General features: G+C 45.9%; 1 protein-coding gene across 10 annotated transcripts in view; it reads right to left on the reverse strand.

The window, feature by feature from the left end:
* Positions 1–216: 216 nt before the first annotated feature.
* RALGPS1 (Ral GEF with PH domain and SH3 binding motif 1) overlaps positions 217–19,611 on the reverse strand; it is a 407,684-nt gene continuing 388,289 nt past the window's right edge. For 5 of the 10 annotated variants that reach the window (XM_064291410.1, XM_064291417.1, XM_064291408.1 and 2 more), the window contains 6 exons: positions 17,835–17,918; positions 16,276–16,381; positions 13,702–13,794; positions 13,430–13,535; positions 11,332–11,423; positions 219–6,844 (listed from right to left, as the gene is read on the reverse strand). In XM_064291410.1, the coding sequence (XP_064147480.1) occupies positions 6,815–6,844; positions 11,332–11,423; positions 13,430–13,535; positions 13,702–13,794; positions 16,276–16,381; positions 17,835–17,918 (511 nt within the window). In that variant the 3' untranslated portion in view covers positions 219–6,814. Of the gene's footprint in view, positions 6,845–11,331; positions 11,424–13,429; positions 13,536–13,701; positions 13,795–16,275; positions 16,382–17,834; positions 17,919–19,611 lie in introns of those variants that run through there. The other 5 variants (XM_064291415.1, XM_064291413.1, XM_064291416.1 and 2 more) reach the window with 4 other exon arrangements.

Here is a 19,611-nt window from a genome sequence, read left to right on the forward strand (position 1 = left end):
TCTGCTTTCAGCCAGGATCCATTTGACATTAGCATGATATCCCTGGTTCCATGTCGTCTTCTGAAACTGGCCTGAATTTCTGCCAGTTCCCTGTTGATATACTGCTGCAACCATTTTTGAATGATCTTCAGCAAAGTTTTGCTTGCCTGTGATATTATTCAATAATTTCTGCATTCAGTTGGATCACCTTTCTTGGGAATAGGCATAAATATGGATCTCTTCCAGTCAGTGGGCAAGGAAGCTGTCTTCCATATTTCTTGATAGATGAGCGAGCACCTTCAGTGCTGCATCCGTTTGTTGAAACATCTCAATTGATATTCCATCAATTCCTGGAGCCTTGTTTTTTGCCAACGCCTTCAGAGCAGCTTGGACTTCTTCCTTCAGTACCATCAGTTCCTGAGCATATGCTACCTCTTGAAATGGTTGAACATCGACTAATTCTTTTTGGTATAATGACTCTGTGTATTCCTTCCAACTTCTTTCGATGCTTCCTGCGTTGTTTGATATTTTCCCCCATAGAATCCTTCACTATTGCAACTCGAGGTTTGAATTTTTTCCTCAGTTCTTTCAGCTTGAGAAGCACCAAGTGTGTTCTTCCCCTTTGGTTTTCTATCTCGAGCTCTTTGCACATGTCGTTATAATACTCTGTCTTCTTGAGCCGCCCTCTGAAATCTTCTGTTTAGTTCTTTCGCTTCATGATTTCCTCCTTTTGCTTTAGCTGCTCAAAGTTCATGAGCAAGTTTCAGAGCTTCCTCTGATACCCATCTTGGTCTTTTCGTTCTTTCCTGTCTTTTCAATGACCTCTTGCTTTCTTCATGGATGATGTCCTTGATGTCATTCCACAACTCATCTGGTCTTCGGTCGCTAGTGTTCAATGGGTCAAATCTATTCTTGAGATGGTCTCTAAATTTAAGTGGGATATACTCAAGGTCATATTTTGGCTCTCGTGGACTTGTTCTGATTTTCTTCAGTTTCAGTTTGAACTTGCATATGTGCAATTGATGGTCTGTTCCACAGTCAGTCCCTGGCCTTGTTCTGACTAAAGATACTGAGCTTTTCCATCATCTCTTTCCACAGATGTAGTCAATTTGAATAATAGTCGTATTAACTGGTCTTCCTCCTAGCCGTATGGATATCATCGTATCACTGACAGCATTGTACTTCAGGATAGATCTTGAAATGTTCTTTTTGACAATGAATGCGATATCATTCCTTTTCAAGTTGTCATTCTCAGCATAGTAGACTATATGATCGGCCTATTCAAAATCGCCAATACCAGTCCATTTCAGCTCACTAATGCCTAGAATATCGATGTTTATGCATTCCATCTCATTTTTGATGATTTCCAATTTTCCTACATACTTTGCACATTCCTGGTTCCGATTATTAATGGATGTTTGCAGCTGTTTCTTCTCATTTTGAGTCATGCCACATCAGCAAATGAAGGTCCCGAAAGCTTTCCTCCATCCACATCATTAAGGTCAACTCTACTTTGAGGAGGCAGCTCTTTCCCAGTCATCTTTGGAGTGCCTTCCAACCTGGGGGGCTCATCTTCCAGCACTATATCAGACAATGTTCCACTGCTATTCATAAGGTTTTCACTGGCTAATGCTTTTCAGAAGTAGACTGCCGGGTCCTTCTTCCTAGTCTGTCTTAGTCTGGAAGTTCAGCTGAAGCCTGTCCTCCATGGGTGACCCTGCAGGTATCTGAATACCGGTGGCATAGATTCCAGCATCACAGCAACACGCAGGCCCCCACAGTACAACTGACAGACATGTGGGGGCTGACGGCTTTTCGTTTCTCCTTCCTGCCCCTCAGGCTTCCATGAGACAGCCCTTCTAAGATATTCCCCTTTGTTTTCTTAACCAAGGTAGGATGGGTTTCTGTTTTTTGCCTGACATCGTGAGCTCCCCCAACATACCTTTTCAGACTTACATCCCAGTACTCCTCAAACTCTTTGCTCATTGAGGCTGGGTTGCCTGCTTTTTTACCCAACCTCATTCTGCTCCTTCCCATCTCCCTCACCCCCTATGTGTTCTGCAGTCTCTGAACTGAATCTCCAAATGTCTCCTTAACTCTAAAGCCTCCCCAGATACCCCAGCTCCTTCCGCTGAGTGCCCACAGCACTGTCTATGTCCTGAGGGCATTGCTCCTACATGTCATTTATGTTCTAGTCTCCTTTTCGCTGGGCTCTGAGTGCCCCATGTCTCCTTCATGTCTGTATCTGGCACTTCAACTGTTTGCTAAGTGAATGCACAGGACTTCAATAAACTTAGCAAGATTCATTAGAAAACACATTTAATTTCAAAGTAAACAAAGATGTTTGTACATTAAAGTATTTAATTAGTGAAACAATTATTATCAGTGTAACAAGCTGAAAAATACAGCAACTTGATACAAGACTGAGGTAACAAAATACTTCACCCAAAATCTAAAGAATCCCATGGAGGGGTGATGTTCAGTGGTTATTGCAGGTGAGACAATTCACAAAAATTAGACAAAGTCCTTACACAACTGCATGCAGGGGTCTGCTGGAAAAAAAGACAGCCCAGGAGAGTGCAACAGATTTAACAAGAAATTAAAATGTAGAAACTGATTTTCAACTTACTTTGAAGAATATGTAAGAAATTGAAAACTACTCTCTACGCAACATTTTGAATGCTAAGTGGAAAACCATGCATTTTGGCACGAAATTTATTAAAGATTATACTATACTAATAAATTAATTACTACTGTTTCATTACTGAATGGTCACAGTTGTTCAGAAATCAAAAGAGATCAATGGTTATAAAACGGACAGATGATCCACCGTGTTGCTGCTATGAACAGGGATTTCGGGGCTGTCCATGGCACACACAGGCTACAAGCAGCAGAGGGATACAAGGTGGTCTAAAGTTCACGGTACAAGTTCTCAACGCCCAGGAAAATGCAGCTCTTGCACTAGCTCATGCTGTACTTGTATTTCTCATTGAAATAATAATTTTAAGAACTAGGAAGCAAACACTGTGAACATTCTGACCCTGCTCTCTCGTTCCACCTTGGAATCCTTGGTGTACCCAACTATAGCTCTAGCTCTGTGCCTGGCTGTTCTGGGCCAACTCGGCCTCTAGGACAGCAACTCCATCTAGTCCTCATTGCGACTGAACTTGCAGATCAAGAAGCTATTCAGTCTGTTGAGCCTCTCAAACCTTTGTGGAGGAATGTGTGCACAGGATTTGTACCCATTGCTAGGAGAGAGGATGGGTGTTACCAGAGGAGATGCGTGTAGTAGGGATTATTTGTTCATTGGGTGGTTAGCTCCATGAGGGCAGGGATTGGGTCTATCTTGTTCTCAGCCATTTAAATCCCCAGTAGAGCCTGGCACACAGGAAGCACTCATTAGAGACGTGAATGAATGGTTTTGTGCAGAGCATCTATTATTTCAAAGGGACTCTTGTAATGTTTTTGTTTAATATGAAGTCACTCAACATGTCAATATGATGTGGGGCTCCTTAAAGTCATTTCTGGTGTCACACATGCAAAAAAAAAAATTAGGCTGTGTTTTTTTTTTGCAACGTTCACAAGCATTAGCAATGTGGGTGCAGAGCTCTGAACTCAACCTGTGGAATGAAAACAGACCTTGCTTGAAAGTAGCTTCCCATTTTCATGGACAATTTTCCACTTGTAAAATGACATCCTAAAAGACACATCTCTTGGGCTTGGGAGTTGGAAGGAAGATGATGAAAGAAATATTGGCCATCTTAATAAGAACATGCTTTATAAGTTCAGTTGGCAAGAGGGTGGGTTCTTTCCTAAGCAGAATCCCTTCAAGTGTCTTCCTCCTCCAGTTCCAGTCCGACAGGGTGATGAATGGGGTTCTACTCAAGGGAAGAAGGGAGGCCATACTCTCTCATTCTGAACAATATTTTTACTGCTCTCCACCAAATCAATCCTCCATGAAGTATTTCAGTTGCCAGAATGCACTTGGCTGACCTTGAGTTACAAAGCAAGTTCAACTGTGAGGGGTGAAAGAGTTACTCCCAGGGAGTGGTGAACGAGCTGTTCTTGGGACATCATAATGATACCAGCTGCCTACTCCACAGTTTGTAGATAGCATTCTACAACTTTCATTTGGGGTGCCATGATCTGTTTGCTTTAAAAAAAGATACAGCATATGCATGCAAGATATTTCTCCTTCAGTGGTTTCACAAACATTTGTGCAATATGGACAAAGAGCAAAAGACAGAAATGTTTCCCTCCACAGTGAAAATCCACCTACAGATTTTCCTCCTTTGTGGCTTGTGCCTGGCCCCCTCCGTCCCAGGCATGCAGGCCTTCTCATCTGGGGCTTGAGGGACAAGTTAACACTAGGAAGACACTCAGCACTTTAACTCACATGCTTGCCCCTGAGCCCCTCCTTGGAGAGCTAAGTACATTTCAGCTTCGTCTGCAGGACTCTTCTGGTACGTTCAAGGTTCTTGTTAGATCCCACAATGCCTTTTCCAACAGGTCTAAACAGATTCTTCAAAAGTCCAAGCTAAGAATGTTTCTGGGAGGGGGTGTGGGAGCAGTCTGAATTCGTGAGAAGACTAAACACTTTGAGAAGAATTTCAATTATTCAAATTAGGTTTAGAAGAAAGCATTTGGGCAAGATAAGAAAATCCGCAAAGGGTAGAAAACTATCTGATTTAGTAGAGCCCAAAATTTTGAGGTTTTTGGATTGGCATCCATAGTATTTCATGTGAGAAACCAGGACAGTTTGAAGAGTAGAGCAATCCAAGGAAAATAAGTAGCGGATGTTCCCGTCTTGCATTTTCATCCACACTTAAGACTTCAAAAAAAAGTTTATATGTAGAATTAGATTCAATGTAAGTTAAAGGGTTAATACTGCATCTGGTCAGAGGTGTCTGGAGTGTTTGGCATTTTCATTAAGCCACTAGATGCTCGTTTTTATAAGTCACTGGCATAATGTAACTGTATACATTCTGACCCCAGCTATGGTTGGGTGTGCAAAGCACCCACGGCCAAGGTTTGATGGCATCAACTTTACCATCTGGAGTTTCTCCTGGTGCTCTAGTCTTTGCTCAAAAGTTATTGAGCACAGGAAGGTTTCGCCACAGAATAATGGTTTGGTAACAACTACTTTCTTCACCAATTCATTCAAGTTTTCAAAAAGTTGTCACCATTTGATCAAAATACAATGGAGGGTCCTTTGGTAGTTTTTCAACTGACCTATTACCAGTTTATTGGTTTAGGTGTTGTTCTAAAGCATCTTGGTTAGGAACTCTTAAGGGTAGTTTGATGCCCAATCAGTGTGAGTTCTGAAACCATGATAGCTACAAGGAGCCCAAAATACCAGTTTCTCTCAGAAAACTAAGAGTTTCCTTCTCAGAATTAGGATACCCAAACTAAAAGAGAGAAAGAAGCTATAATGATGGAGTAATTCATCATTTTGAATAAAAACATATCTGTGCAAAATAAAAGTCACTTTAAGGTATAACAAGAGGTGACAGATAAAGGACATTGTTCATGTGGACAGCTCTTCAATGAATGTAGAGCTTGGACCATTCACTCCCCAGGGCTTTGCTGTCTTGTCACCATGGTCATCAATAATTATGCCCTTGGACTTGGATGATGGAGAACTTGCTGGTGACTGTGTTTGGGGCATGTGGGGGCAAGACTGGGGAAGCTTAAGGCCTCAGTGTCACTCAGCTCCCCAGCAATATTAGGATTCCCAGTGGGCTCCGCCCTGGCAGTGGAGACAAAGGGGTGATAATGGGAGCAAAAATCTCGCCCTACAGGGAGAGGTTGGTGCAAAATAGCTTCTGTGCAGCCATTCCCTGTGAGCCTGGCAGCATCTGAATTACTTCAGATAGAGCTGGAGAAAATGTCACAACTTCCCATTCTGTCGTGGTGTGAGGGAATGAAAAGAGAAGGGCCTTCAGACCCTGCCAGGGAGAGGGGTTGGGAGGAAACCAGCAGGCCAGTGGCCCAGTCCACAGTCCTGAAGCTGGGCCCAGTCTTTGAAGGGCTGATGGCAACAAGGGACCTGGGGGGTCCAGGGAGCAGGACTTCCAGATGAATAGCACCCATAGGAACAGAAAACAAGACACAATTTAAGGCATTGTTTGTTTACAGTAAAAGAACACAAGGGATCCTTAACACAGAAGTAATCTGGGCTCTCACTCTGACCTTCCTTGGTGGACAAGGCTATAACTTAAGGTGAACACAGGGCCTCAATGCGAATGAAGTGTGTGATGTCACAACTCTTGTGCCAAAATGCATGTTTCTCAAAGAGCTCACACTCGCTCACACACACGCATATACAGCTCACGAACGCAGAGGACGCTTCGGGGGTTGTACAAAATCTGAGGCAGCCCTGTGGGCGAGCGACCCCGTGCACTTGGGGCGTAAAAAGCCTGTTCCACAGCCTGTTCCTCCTCTCCAGCCCCTCACGCAGGTTAACACTGTCCACTCTTTTGTGCAGTAGAGAGCACTGAGAACCCAACGTGGGCCAAATGCTCTCCAGTCGCAGAAGCAGCTCATGGACGAGGGCCCAGAGAGGGCAGATGTACAGTTTGGGGTCCAACCACTGCCCCTCCAGGTGATGCTGCAGAGTGCATGTCATGAGAGTCGCTGGGGGTTGGCAGGTGGATCCCGAACCGGTGGAGTCCTCTGAGACTGTGAAGCCACAGGCCATGTCCCATTGAGTCTGAGTGGCTGTGACTTTCCCAGCATCCTGGCCAAAAGCCTGTACTCAGGGCGTGCTCTTCTCCACCAGTCCCAGGCCAAGGATCCCAGAAGCCTTTGAAGTCATGCCAAGTCCCGCAGAGACTTATTCAAATGACATAAGGTTTGCAGGTACCTAGAAAAGAAAGCTCAGCCTCTTGTCAAAGTTCTAACCTTTCAAAATGGGATGGGGTGGTCCTAAGGGAAGGGGCCAGACCTTTCTGAGTCTGTGAATGAGCAGCTCAGGTGGACAGAGGGTAGGAGAATAATAATAGCCACCATTTATTCTGTGACTGCTGTGTGCCAGGCAGTCCCGAGCACTTCAGACGCATTATATCCTTGAGTTCTCACAACAATCCTATGAGGCTGGTACTGGAATTATCCCCATTATAAAGATGAGGAAACTAAGGCTTAGAGAGGTTAAGTGCACAGTAAGTGCCAGTGCTAAGACACCAGAGTCCATGCTTTCAACCATTACCCTTTAATCAAAATAAATCTGTACTTGGGGTGAGGGGGAGACAAACCACACAGGAATGGGGCATGTGCCTCTGAAGGGGTACCAGCGAGGGTGGGGTGGGTGTTAGGGGATGGCAAGAATTGGCAAGTGGAAGCACAAGGAAGAGTAAGTTCGGGGCAATGGGGAACCCTAAGACCTTCCCATAGCTATACTCCAGAGCTGCTCCCTTGACAAGGCCCCCAGCCCCCTTTACTGAGGGGGACCACGAGCTCCGAGGTCAGCCTGCTTTTCCCTCCCCTCAAAACTGCCCACACATCCTCAGCTCTGGACCTTCTCACCCAGCACTGCCCTCGACTCCAGGAGATTTGATTAGAAGCAATTTAATCAAAAACAAATCCATCTTGGCATCAGTTTGGTCCAAATGATGGATTGGAAAAAATGCATCTCCTTGTTAGGAGACGGTTGTAAGAATAGTCACGGCAGCACTGTTCAAAACAGCAAAAAGCAGGATACCATTCTCGGCATTATCGATAGAGGAAATGATTTAAAAAAAAAGAAAACAGTACAAATAAATAATGACAGCTACATGAATTAACACAGATGAATCTTAGGAACGCACTGCAGGAGAAAAGTAAGCCACAGAAGAAAACATACAGTTATGGTTCTATTTATAAAAATACAGGCCAGATAATACATTGTTTAAGGAATCAAATAACAAATACATGTGCTAAAATGGTAAAGAATGGCAAACACACAAACCAGGAGAGCAGTTAGCACACGGAGGTGGAAGAGAGGGAGGCAGGATTAGGGAGGGGTACCTGAGGGAGAAAGGAATCCTGATGGACTAGTGATTAAGCACTGGGCTGCTAACCGTTGCCCCAGAAAGATTTACAGCCTTGGAAACCCTAGAGGGCAGTTCTACTCTGTCCTATAGGGTTGCTATGAGTTGGAATCAACTCAACGACAGCAGTGGGTTTTGGGGACCTGGAGGAAGGGGCTCCAAGGCCCTGGGAGATTCTCCTTAGGCTGGGTGGGGGGTACACATGTGTTTGTTTTGTTTTATGGTATATGAAAAATAATGTTTTAGTGTATTCAGTGTTAATAAAAACAATTTTAAAAAATGCAATTCCACAAAAAAGAAAACAGATCTTAGTCACTGAGATTTTCCCTGTGAAGAGATGCATTTCTGTAACACCCTTTATTATACCCATCTTGGATTTCATCACACAATGTACTGTGATTTAGTCAAATAATCCTCTGCTGTTGAATATTTAGGTTGTTGCCAACTTTTTATTATTACATATAGCATAGAATGGGAATATTGATTAAAAGTTAATCAGAAAAAAAAAAAGATAAAAAGTAGAAAAAGTAAAACATTCCCTTCCCTATGTCTGAAAATTGGACAAAAATACTTTAAAGTTGTAAAACCGCCTTTCCATGGTTTTGCATTTGCCAATTCATGAGATTTAATCCATTTATCCTTTTGATAAAGTATCAGCTCTGCCAAATTGGTTTGGCCCAGTCAGGTGCTATCTGTTGTGGAGCTGCTGCCACCCACTGGCTGCTCCCCCAGAGCCGGACAACAGGCTCTTCCTCAGGGCTTCCAGTGCTCCTTGCTGAGGCCTGCCCAGGTGCCATGGTTCCGAATCAGACAAAGACCAAGGCCCTTCCTCTCTCCCCTGGTGGTGAGGGGCAGTGGCTCCTCCATTCAACAGCTCCAAGGAGTCTCCCACAGCCATTCCCTACTCCCACCATCCTAGAGGCCCACCTCATGGCTGTCAGTCCCTGTCAAACCTGGAGCCACCCCAGCCTCCTGCTCACAGGTCACAGGGGCCATCTATGTGTGGCAAATAAGTTCCAGTGTGCTGTGCTTTAGAGAGTGGCACTCAGTGTTGATGAAGGGCGGGCCCCAAACATAGCGTGACCAGTGCAGAGAAGAGCAGGATGCTTGTCCTCTAGTAACGCACCCTGAGGTGGCACCAGCCTTGTTCAAACCTCAACACATTGTTCACTTTGGATCACCTGGAGATGACTGCTGACCAAAACCCCTGGTCTTTCCATCATGTAGATGGTCAATTACATTTGTTTTATATAAAAAATGTATGTAAGCCCTCTAGAAACTACAGAAGTGCAAAAAACCAAACCTAACCCAAACCCAGTGCCATCAAGTTGATTCCGACTCACAGCGACCCTATAGGACAGGGTAGAACTTCCCCATAGAGCTTCCAAGGAGCGCCTGGTAGATTCGAATTGCTGACCCTATGGTTAACAGCTGTAGCACTTAACCACTATGCCACCAGAAGTACATAGTTTCTTATATATCATTTTAGAAATTTTATATGCATATGCAAACACATAATAAAAAATGCATTATGTATCTTAATACAAATACGATCACCCTTTATATACTTTTTTACATTCTGCTTTTGTATTTATATCTTGGAGATTCTTTCCAGTCATCACGTACAGATTTACCTGTCTCTTTAATAGCTCTCAAGTGTTGTACCATAGGGATCTAGTGATGGCCACTGAAGCGGTTTCCAGAGTTACTCCTATCAAGAACACTGCTTCAGTGAACATTCTTACACGTGTGTGAACATATCCCTAAGACAAAGTCAAGGGACTCAACTGCAATTTATTTGAGCCTTTCTGTGGTAGTTTTTTGGTGGTGCCTCAAATTTATCCCTGTATTGGTCTTGACCTATTGTTCCAACTTGTCAAGGATTTTCTGGATCCTGATTTTGTCATCCAACCTGTTAATTCTGCTGTCCAGCTTCTTATCATCTAGAATTTTGATCGGCTTGTCATATATGTTCTCATCCATGTTACAGATGAAAATCTTGAACAGGACCAAGCTGAGCACAGAGCCCTGGGACATGCCACTGGAGAACTCCCTCAAGTTCACAAGAACATCTTTGTGAGGCTATAAAGTCATGACTGTCCTGTGACCAGCACAACTGAAGTCCCTGCACTCACAGACCTAGATGCCACTGTGACTTGCCTTTGCTGAGGTTCCCTCAGGCCTCTGAGGAGCTGCTCACAATGAGATGGCTTAACTTATACCCTCAACTGCTACCTTGAAGCTGCCACATTTACACCCTGCCCTGATACTCTCCTCAGACTGGCTTAGGAAGGGGACCCAACTTCCCCAGCTCCACAACTGGCTGATTCCTGTGGAACATGGACAAGGATACTTATGGACAAGAGGACCAGTACTGGCACCAGCAGCCCAAGTGCTGCCCACCTGCCTACCCTTGAGAGCAGGAAGGACCAGCCTGCCCAACTCTCATGCTGAGGGTGGGGGGAGCCATTTCTCTCACAAGCCTGGACAGCCATGGCTGTGCTTCCAGGCCTTTAGCTCAACTGCAGGAGCCTGAGCACACTGGAGGCTTCAAAGGAAGCATGAGGCTGGAGAGCTCAGTGGTGGCAGGTACAGAATTGGTAGTCAGGCAGACCTGGGTCAGATCTTAGCTCTACCACTTACCAACTATGGGGCTGTAAACAGGCACCTGCCAATTTCCGAGCCTCAATGTCCTCAATGTCAACTGGAGACAGCAAGAGAACTTGCCTCACAGGGACGTGGTAAGGATTTGGCTTATTCCTGCATATAAAACATTTAGCACAGTGCCAGGATGGGATTGGTTGGGGCAGGGAGACTACACAACAATCCAGGCCCAGCAGTCCAGAGGGGGCCACATCAATACAAATCCTATTGGTTCAAATAGCTGAGAAACCAGAAACCCCTTCATTTCATCAGCAGCTTTGCCTGGGCATGGTTGCCTTTCAGTAAATTAGCTATTACTCTTCTTCTTAAGGGTTGTACCCTTCAGTCAGTCTGGAGTATTTTCATGAAATCAACTTTGGTGGGGGTTATCTAAATAGATGCTGCAGCCTGATCCTTGGGGTGAGATCATACCTGCCTGACTGTCCCACAGTGGATGTTTTTGTGATGTTTCCTTTAGTGGGAAAAACACAGGGACTAGGTTCAAAGTTCTGATTCGAAGCTGAGCTTAGTTATAAACTGAGCAAGGGGTGCTTTGTTTCACGGAAAAAGGCTGATCAAAAAGGTGGCTGGGAGCATAGCTAATGGGCTCTGAGGGAGAAGCAGGGAGCCCTGATTTCGGTGGGAGAAGGTATTTCAGGTAACAGGATTTTGGTGACCTTACCTGAGGCCTGTTGCTTTTACATGCATCATCCAAATGCTTGTGCCACAGTATTGCATGAAACCGGGAACCAGTCTGAAACTTGTAAACATTGCCTGACAGGTAAAGAAACCATTGGTTAAGAAGAGTGTCACATAGGAGGATCAGCCTGTGACTGGGAAATGAAGATAACATCAATATAGGTAAATGAGGAAGATCAGAGCAGCCCAAGGCAAGCTCGTGGCTTGCAGAGGAGGCAGCTTCCCATCTCTGGGGGCTTTCTCTTCAGATCAGGGGCTCTCAACCATTCTGGAGGCCATGGGTGCCTTTGATAGTTTGGTAAAACTTGTGGAATCCTTCTCAGAATGTTTTCAAATGTATAAAGTAAAATACAAAAGAAATTAATAATTCTAAAATACAGTTATCAAGCTATTAAAAAACAAACTAGTTACATAATTATATATGTGCTTCTTTGCTAAGGCACTAATAATAATTATAGCTAGTGGCAGGTAAGACACTGTACTGTAATTTTGAAGTGGTGAGCATAAATGCTATCTTGAGATATCTGCAACAATATGCGATATGAAAACATCTGTGATTTCTCTTAAGAGATAAAAATCACAGAGACTACTAATATTCTTATAGTTTGATATCTACAACCATAACTGAAGGAGTTAGAGGTTACTGAAAACACAGATGTAATTTCTTCCCATTCAAGTTCATGGACCTTTTGAGTTCTATCCATGGACCCTGCCCATCCCCTATGTCACACTTCCCTCTGCTTAGGGACAATATTTTCCTTTGGGCTAAGGCCCAAGAATTGCCTGTAGTCCGAATGACCATAGTGTCTTTAAGTCAAGCTCATGCAGGATAGCCTGTACTTCCTAAAGAAACCATCTCTAATCTTGGCCCAGAGTGTCAAGGAATAAATTCAAATAGTAACCAAACTGAGGCCGCACTACTAATAGTAGGTGGGTTCAATCACTCAGACATCTAGAAGAGAATTTGACAACCTACATCTCCTCCCCCTTCCCTGGATCTTTCAGCAGACTGGCATATTTGTATTCCTTTCTTTCTTTCCCAGCTAAGAACATTAGAATGTTGACACTCAAAGTATGATCTTTTGACCAGCTCCATCGTCTGTATCACCTGCAAACTTGTTAGAAATGCAAAATCTTGGTTCTGCCTCAGATTTATTGAATCCAAATCTGTATTTTAACAAGACCCTCAGGTGACTTGTACATACATGAGCCCTGTATTAGAATATTCATGTTAAGGTGTGAAGATGATTGTCTATTCTGAATATCAACAAAGACGAGGCTCCCCGACAAGATGGCATGCAGAGCCTCTCCGTTTTCCAACCATGGTCACAGGGAAGGACGAACCAGAAGGAACTGGAAGATGGCTGGGGAAATTACCCCGGAGTTCAAACCGGTTTGGTGTATTTCAAACCCCTGCTGAGAATTTGTATTTCTACCCCAGATACATTGAATAAGAATCTACATTTTAACAACATTCCCAAGTAATTCTTATGTATAACCAATTTTAAGAACCACTGCTCTACTAGTGGTTCTCAGAATTGGTCCCTAACCAGCAGCATTAGTATCACCTGGGAACTTGTTAGAAATGCAAATTCTCAGCAGGGGTTCGAACTGAAATGAGTTGTTTTAAGCCCTGAAATTACCATAAAGTTAGAGCTTATAAAATCTATATGAAAGGGTTTTTCTCCAAGTTGCCCTTTGATAGGTACACTGCCAGAGGCTCATAGAACAGGCAATCTCAGGGGTTCCTAAAATCTCCCAGATCACTTCCAGTCTATGGTCACTGCCTCACCAGCATAAATTTATTTATTCCAAGACCTTGAATCTATAGTCCCAGGGGTGATGGGCCCCAGCAGCCATTGGCAAGGCCACAAAAAGGATGCCTGAAGCCATGTGCCATGAACATTGTACCCTGGATACACCAACCACGATCTAAGCAGCTTTCGTGGAATGGTAAGGGGACTCCGTGAATGTTGGAACCTAAAGCAAAGGGAAAACAGCAGCCTATAAAATTCCTAGTATTTCAAAATGCATATTTAACAGAAGAGAGAGAATCTGCAAGTACCCAGCCTGCTGCCTACCTTTGTCGGGGTTATTTAGCTGGAAGATATCTGGGTGCTCAGGGTCGTCAGGTAGCTGCACCATCCAGCCCATAATGGAGACTTTTTTGCCAGGTGTGGATTTATACTGGAAGAGAGCGACAACACATCTGGGAGGCCAAAGCCCATGCCCTCTCTACATTCCACCCCGCAGGAAGGCAGACTTAGGCCAGGCAAGACTTCCCTCCCACACACTGGCACCCCATCCCCCCTCCATGCAGATCCCAGAGGTCCCTTTGGGACCCAGGGCTTACGTGTTTTCTGTCTGTGCCCCGCAAGGACTTGGCTCCGTAGTACAGGAGGGTGGATCCTGAGAGTATGACCCAGTACCTGGTCCACGAGGATAACTACAGAGGAAAGGGAGGAAGAATGACAAAGCTGTGAGTGATGGGGGGTGGATATCATCCTGGTTTGCCTGGTTACAGACCCAGCCATGTAGGTGAAGGCTGCCCACCCCCATCAATGGAAGTGCAGGCCTCATCTTGTCCCTGGCCCTCCACCATTCCTTCTCAATGCTAACTCCACTCAGGACCTACAGAAGACTTTCTTTTCATGGGTGTTCATCAGCTCTAAGTTCCATTTAGGGGAAATCACCACAGGTCTCTCTACGTAAACAGCTTTTCTTTTTTTCACCTTGTTTTAGGCAGTGCTGTGGCAAAATTTGTATGTGTGCAGGTGACATGGGCCCAAGAACGTCTTGGGGAAAAACATTTTTAGAACATGGTGTCTTAGGGATCTAGTGTTGCTACAAAAGAAATACCACAAGTGGATGGCTTTAACAGAGAGAAATTTATTTCTTCACAGTAAAGTAGGCTGAAAGGCCAAATTCAGGGCATCAGCTACAGGGGAAGGCTTTCTTTCTCTGTCAGCCTTCTCATCAATGTTCATCTGGACTAGAAGCTTCTCCGCAAAGGAACCCCGGATCCAAAGGATGTGCCCTGCTCCAGCACTGCTTTCTTAGTGGTGTAAGTTTTCCCCTCTCTGCTAGCTTCCCTTTCCTTTTTATCTCTTGAGAGAGAAAAGGTGGTGCAGGCCACACCCCAGGGAAACTCCCTTTACATTGGATTAGGGATGTGACCTGGGTAAGGGTGTCACAATCCCACCCTAATCCTCTTTAACATAAAATTACAATCACAAAATGGAGGACAATCACACAGTACTGGGAATCTTGGCCTAACCAAATTGATACATTTTTGGGGGACACAATTCAGTCCATGACACATGGCCATGAAAAACTATAGCCTAGAAGAACCAAAATGTCTGCAGTGAGGTGCTCTGGCCGAGACTGAATGCTAACATTTTTGAAGCCTTTATGGCTAGACGTGGGCAAACCCCACAAGGCAAAGCTGCAGGCATTGTTTCTGTTTCTCTAGAGATGAAGGCTAGAATTCCCCACTCAGAGGGCTCTGGTCCTCTGTTTGAGGTAAGTTACTTCAATGGGTGTTTGGTTCTGCAAAGGTGAATATCCCATCCCGGGAGAAAAGCACTGAGTCTACAAGGATAAAACTGCTGTGTATCACGATGCACAAGGCTGTCTTCATGTTGGATGGAGCTGCACTGCTACAGATGGTGAAAGCAGTGGCTTTCGGACTTTTCTGACTGACTCCCACACGAAGAGATGCAATTTATATCACAACTCAGTACACATATGCAAATATATGTAGAAGTGAAAGTTTCATGAAACAATACTTACCTATATATAATGAACTATGTATACTATATATAATGACCTCCACGTTTCCATTCCATTCTATTTCATTTTGCTATATTCAATACAAAAATACATTCTGAATTGATTTCACCACTATTCAGTCAACCAGAATTTAGGAAGACATTGCTTTAAGAAAACTGTCTCTCTCTGGCCTTGGAACAACTGGGGCCTAGACTTTGGGTAAGGGAGAAAAGCTGTCAGGTCTTTCCAGCAGGGCAGCAAGCCAGATTCAGGGCCCCATGTCACAGGATGTTTCGTGACACTCTGGGCCCAAGTTTCAGAGTATGGCCCAGAGCTGGGGTGAAGACTCCTCCTCACCCACGAACCACCAGCACCTGAAGACAGGAGCCTTCAAGAGCATCTGAAAGCGTCACTTAGACAAAAGCCCTACCATCATTATAGTGAGACACATTAGATGGGGGTATGGCTCCAAGTAGCTCTGTGGGCAGTGGACAGGCAGCAGGAGCCTGAGCAGGAGAAGAAGGGCACAGCACATGCTGCCTGCTCCAGACCAGTTTGTAGGCATGGATGCCCAGAAATAACTGAGGACTTCGCAAGGGGCTGAGGCCCTGCTATGGCTGGAAGTCTTGAAGCCAGTGACATCTGGGTCCTGGATGGCTGACCCGGGGGCTAGTGGTGGAGCCTGAAAGGGCTCCGGGTACCTTGTCCCTGTACCACTCATTTTAGAATGCCGCTCTGAGAACAGAGGGGAAGAAGAGAGAGAATCTGCAGCTGGGAATACCACCCAGCAGTGGGCATGTTCTCGGACACTCGGGCCTCTGGGGCTGTGCTGACTCTCTCAGGGGGCAGTAGCCATACTTAGTCCCAGATGTTTCCAAGCTACCACTGGGAGTTAATAAAATTGTTACAGCTCAATGTAATCATTATAGCTTCTGTTCTCTGCATGCTCTCTGTGTGCAGGCCTTCCACCAAGCATGTGAAATTCTTGTTCAGTCCTCTAGGCACTATTCTACTCCTATTTACAGATGTGGAAACCGAGGCCCTTGCCCACTCAGTGGCACAGCCAAGGCCAGAACCCTAATTGGCTGGCCTCTGGCACCCAGGCCCCCTCACTGCTGCCCATGCTGCCTGTGCACAAAGGTGCACCTGAGCTTACCGCAGGCTTCCGTCCTTCCTTGAGCAGGGTTTTCCTTCTCAGCGGCCCCTCCATGGTGGGCACTGCTGCTGAGCTCCCCAGAGTACAGATGCATGGGCCAGTAGGGCTGCAGAGAGACCATCAGTCAGACATCACCGCGGAGGAGCTGAGGATACACACCTTCTCACACACTGTGGTCCACATACTCCTGAGGCTCTCGGCCAGTGTTCCCCACTGTGGAGTCCACGACATTCCCGGAGGTCAGAGGCTGCCACAGGGCTGTGGCAAGGCCAGGGAGTGGAGGGCCCCAAGGCCACAGAAGAGCACAAAGAAAGGTGGCTCTAGGGTCACACACAGCTGTGAACTTTCACCTCCCTTTCTGAAGGCTGCAAGGCTCTAGGTTTGGTAACCAAGTTCCCCATAACCCAGATCCCTAGCAATACTCCTCCTCATCCCCATCCTGACCAACACCTTGGCTGAGGCTTCCTCCTGGCCTCTCCCTGGGGTCACACCTGGAGGCAGATGGGGCCTGTACACCTGAGGAGTTGGGGTCCAGTGCAGCCTTAGCTCTGGCTGCCCCAAGTGGGAGAGGCGGGAGGCCTGGGGGACACACCACCATTCCTTGGACCTTCTTAGCTGGAGCTCTTATCTCACCCTCTACCACGCAGATTCAGGCACCACCTATAGGTGAAAACGTCCAAGTACAACACCAGCCCAGACCTCTCTCCTAAGCTCCAGATCTGTACAAGCTCCTGCACTTTGGATGCCTACTCCCCTCCACCTCACAATTTCATTTAACTGTCATCACTGTCCTCCAAGCCGGCTCTTCCTCCTCATCCCAGTGAGAGGCACCACCACCATCTACCTGGTGACTTCAACCAGTAACTTGGGAGTTTTCTTGTCTCTCCTACCACCCACAACTTAATCAACCCCAAAGATCCTAAGTATGTCCTGACATTCTAAATATGTCCTGACTGTCTATCTCTGCCATCCCACTGCCCCCACTTTAGGCCCGAACTTGATCTTCCCTTTGAAGGGCTGCCCAATGCTCTTCCTTGGCCTTCTTGAATTTACTCTTGCTACAGCCAGGATGACCTGATCATGCCACTACCCTTCCCTTCCCTTCCCCCACTCTCATATCAAACCCCTCCACTGGCTTCCCACTGGTTTTACCCCCTGCTGGATATAACTCCAGACCATCTCTCCAGTCTCATCTTGTACCTGTCTCCTCTCTCTCATTTCCTGCAACACTGACTTTCTTTCACTTACTGAGTCACCCTGTTTTTTTCCCCCTCACCACCCCCACAGGCTGTCCCTTTGGCTAGAAACATTCTTATCAGTCCTACTCCTCTTCACCCATTATTTGGCTAAGTCCTGTAATTTTTCCAGTCATTTCTTCAGGGAAGCCTTTCCTATCCTCCCTGACTGAGAAAGTTCCTCTTCTTATCTCTTCCAGAGGACCTCATACTTCCTTCTCTGGGACTGCAGGGAGGACACTCTGTCTGTCTCATTCAGCAGCCTTTAATTCAAGCTTGGCATGCAACAGGTACCATTTACTGAGTAAATGAATAAATGAATACCTGTAGACGCAGCTCCGGGTTCTGGGAGAATTTCGAACTGGAACCCGCCAGTTGGGCCCCAAGGTGGCATAGAGACGTCCCCTGCTTCAGAGGGAAAGGGTTGAATTTTAGCAACATGCTGCAAAGACCAGGTACTCCTGAAGGAGGCAAGAGCATCCTAGACTACGTATGTGGTTATTGGCTCAGGAAGCCCTGCAGAGCAAAAAACCCACTGCGGTCCAGTGGACTCTGACTCAGGGCGACCCTACAGGACAAAGTAGAACTGCCCCATAGGATTTCCAGGGAGTGGCTGGTGGATTTGAACTGCCAGCCTTTTGGTTAGCAGCCAAGCTCTTAACCATTGCACCACCAAGTATCCTGCAGAGCAAAAGTGCTCTCCAATTCCTAATCCAGCCTTCTTGGTCATGCCACAAGCACATGTGGAGCACATATGAAGCGGCCAGGTCAGCGATCACAACGCCCTCCAGAGCCTCCATCTGTCTAAGTCCCCAAGTCTCCAGGTAATTGTTCCCTTAATTTATTATTGAACATTCATCCATTTTTTAGCATCCAGGGGATGCCTAAAATATAGGATAAGCCCACTTACCACAATGTGAAGTTGAGATGTTTAATAAAAAATGCCATACGGCCCATATATTCCACAACAAGACCATGTTAAAAGTGCACATAGACACGGAGTTCTGGGCAATCTTCGATACTGGGCCTGGGGGTCATACGCAGCATCATCATTCACCAGGACACAACTGAATCCCTCTGTTTGCTACATCCACTGGGCGGTCTCCTTTGCTGGCTCTAGCCAGTCTCCTGCAAACTTGCTCTGTCACCTGCAGAGGAGAGTTCGCACTCCAGAATCTCTCTGTGGACCATCCATCTGGCTTTTCTTTCACCTGTAGTTCCCAGCAGTAAGTCTTTCCAGGGGAAGGTGCAAGCTTAATGCATTCAGGGGGAGGTTTCCATTTTTCTCCTCTCTTTATCCCCTCCTCTCTTAGAAGAATCACTTCTTGTGTCCACTTCTCTCTACCGCCATAGCATGGTCTATCCCTGAACTACAGCTTTCCTTGCCCATTGGTCACAAAACAATATAATGCAATTTATAAAATCAGACAAAGTCCAGACTTCCTTTCCAAATATTCCCTCTGTCCTCCACTGCCAGTACTAGGTTGCTGCACACTGCCTTGTGTCACCAGACACCTGTGGGAAGAAATGCAGTGGGTACATCGTATTCCAAGCGAGCCCAAGGTCCTCTGAGAGGTAGCTGTGTCACTCTCTGCTCCCCCATCCTTCAACCAAGAAGGAACAGTTCTTGATGACCATCTTGGGTCTACTGTCCATGGGTACAAGTTCAGGGCTGGTGGGAGTCTGATGGTCATTTAAGGTGACTGCTCCAGGATCGCTGCCCCATCAGCTACTTCTCTTTTGGTGATGAAGTGCCACTGTGTGTGCTCGGCTCCCCAAGTCCTCTAATGTAACATGTCTTGGCCCTTTCCCCACCACAACCCCAGTGTCAGATGACGGTCATTTGCTGACCCCACTCTTACCTTGAGCTATGCCACAGAGAGAGAGGCCCTGGTGTGTCTGACCCCTAGCCCACTGGTAAAATTGCCTCCTCCCTTTCTTCCATTCAAGAAAGCAGGTTAGAATACAGTGACTGTGACATTATACAAATAATGATGACTTTCACCACCACAAGTAACAGTTGTTGAGTACCTCACAACTGTGTACCACCACAATAGGTCACAATCCTGCGCTTAAGCAATGCTGCTCAGGGGAGGCATCC

The sequence above is a fragment of the Loxodonta africana genome, chromosome 9 (genome assembly GCF_030014295.1).
Source record: "Loxodonta africana isolate mLoxAfr1 chromosome 9, mLoxAfr1.hap2, whole genome shotgun sequence".
In the NCBI taxonomy this organism is placed as follows: domain Eukaryota; kingdom Metazoa; phylum Chordata; class Mammalia; order Proboscidea; family Elephantidae; genus Loxodonta; species Loxodonta africana.